Genomic DNA, 1,336 nt, shown 5'->3' with positions numbered 1-1,336 from the left:
TACAATTATCCAATCTGTTATATATATATATATATATATGTTATTTTCTCTTTGTTTCTTTTGTCCTTCCCCTCAACAGATTTTTTTACCTTACACAGTATCTATCGTGCCTTTCAGATTTTGTTTACTCTTTTAGCGTCATATGCAAGCGATGCAATGACACTTACACATACACATGTTAATTGTGTTAGCATGTAGTAGATTTAGCTAAAGGCTCTCACCACAAATTTCACAACACTGAAGTTCCCAGTTTCAATATTGCTGGTTACTTACCCAGTCACCAAGAGATATCTCCCTCTTTCACTATGCAACTTTAATATCTATTATGTAACCTAATCCTAGTTGTCGATTCTTATTAAAAATACCACATCATGTATAAACTAAGCACTACAGTTATGTTTAAATCATTAGAGGTCCATCTTAGAATGGTAATTCTTTACTAATTCTTGAACTTTTGACACTGTTGCTCAAGTAATACCTTATACAGTATACTTCATACAATGAGCTATCCTAGACCATACTATGGTTTGATAATGACAATGGCAGTTGCTATCTTTAACTCTCTACAGGCATTTGTATATGGCTAAATATTTAAACCAAAGAAAATTTTATCATATCATTTCATATTCTTAAAATATCTTGTGTCCTACTTGACAAAACTCAAATTCTTTTACATGATATTCAATTAATATTTTATTCATGGAAATTTCAATAGCTTTATTTTTGATTCTGAAGATGTGAACAGTTTTTCCTACTGTATTTAATAGTTCCCAGTAAATTTATTGCAATCTTAACATTTCTTTTACTATAAATCTTATACTTGAGCACAGTTTTTATTATAAATTAATTTTAATATTTCCTTCCTATTTTATCCAAAGTAATTTCATCTATCAGAGTAATATATACTCTAGAAATAGATTTTATCATCATATAAAAGTGTTTTTATTGAATTTTTTATTTTAAAATATTAAAGTTATAAATCCTTAAGTATCGCAGTTAAAAAATTACGTTTAATTTCAGGTGACATCCAGTGAGGAGACATAGAAATGAACAATGCAACATTGTGGACAGAATTCACCCTCACAGGACTCGCATATCAACCAGAGTGGCAGATCCCCTTGTTCTTCGTGTTCCTGGCAATATACCTCATTACCATTGTGGGGAATCTTGGTCTCATTACTCTCATCAGGAATGACCCTCACCTTCACATACCCATGTATTATTTCCTTGGAAATTTAGCCTTTGTAGATGCTTGGCTGTCATCCACTGTGACACCAAAAATGCTGGCTAACTTATTAGGAAAACATAAGGTGATATCTCTCTCTTTTTTTTTTTT

At 30.9% G+C, this 1,336-nt stretch overlaps 1 protein-coding gene across 1 annotated transcript in view; it reads left to right on the top strand.

Moving 5' to 3' along the window:
- Positions 1 to 1,043: 1,043 nt before the first annotated feature.
- LOC101561028 (olfactory receptor 183-like) overlaps positions 1,044 to 1,336 on the top strand; it is a 5,995-nt gene continuing 5,702 nt past the window's right edge. Inside the window, exon 1 of the mRNA XM_012515864.2 lies at positions 1,044 to 1,324. Coding sequence (XP_012371318.1) covers positions 1,047 to 1,324 — 278 coding nt within the window. The 5' untranslated portion in view covers positions 1,044 to 1,046. The remainder of the gene's footprint in view (positions 1,325 to 1,336) is intronic.

This window comes from Octodon degus, unplaced genomic scaffold (genome assembly GCF_000260255.1).
Source record: "Octodon degus isolate 3935 unplaced genomic scaffold, OctDeg1.0 scaffold00081, whole genome shotgun sequence".
In the NCBI taxonomy this organism is placed as follows: domain Eukaryota; kingdom Metazoa; phylum Chordata; class Mammalia; order Rodentia; family Octodontidae; genus Octodon; species Octodon degus.
Note: the sequence above shows the minus strand (reverse complement) of the source record. Positions and strands in the feature narration are given on the sequence as shown.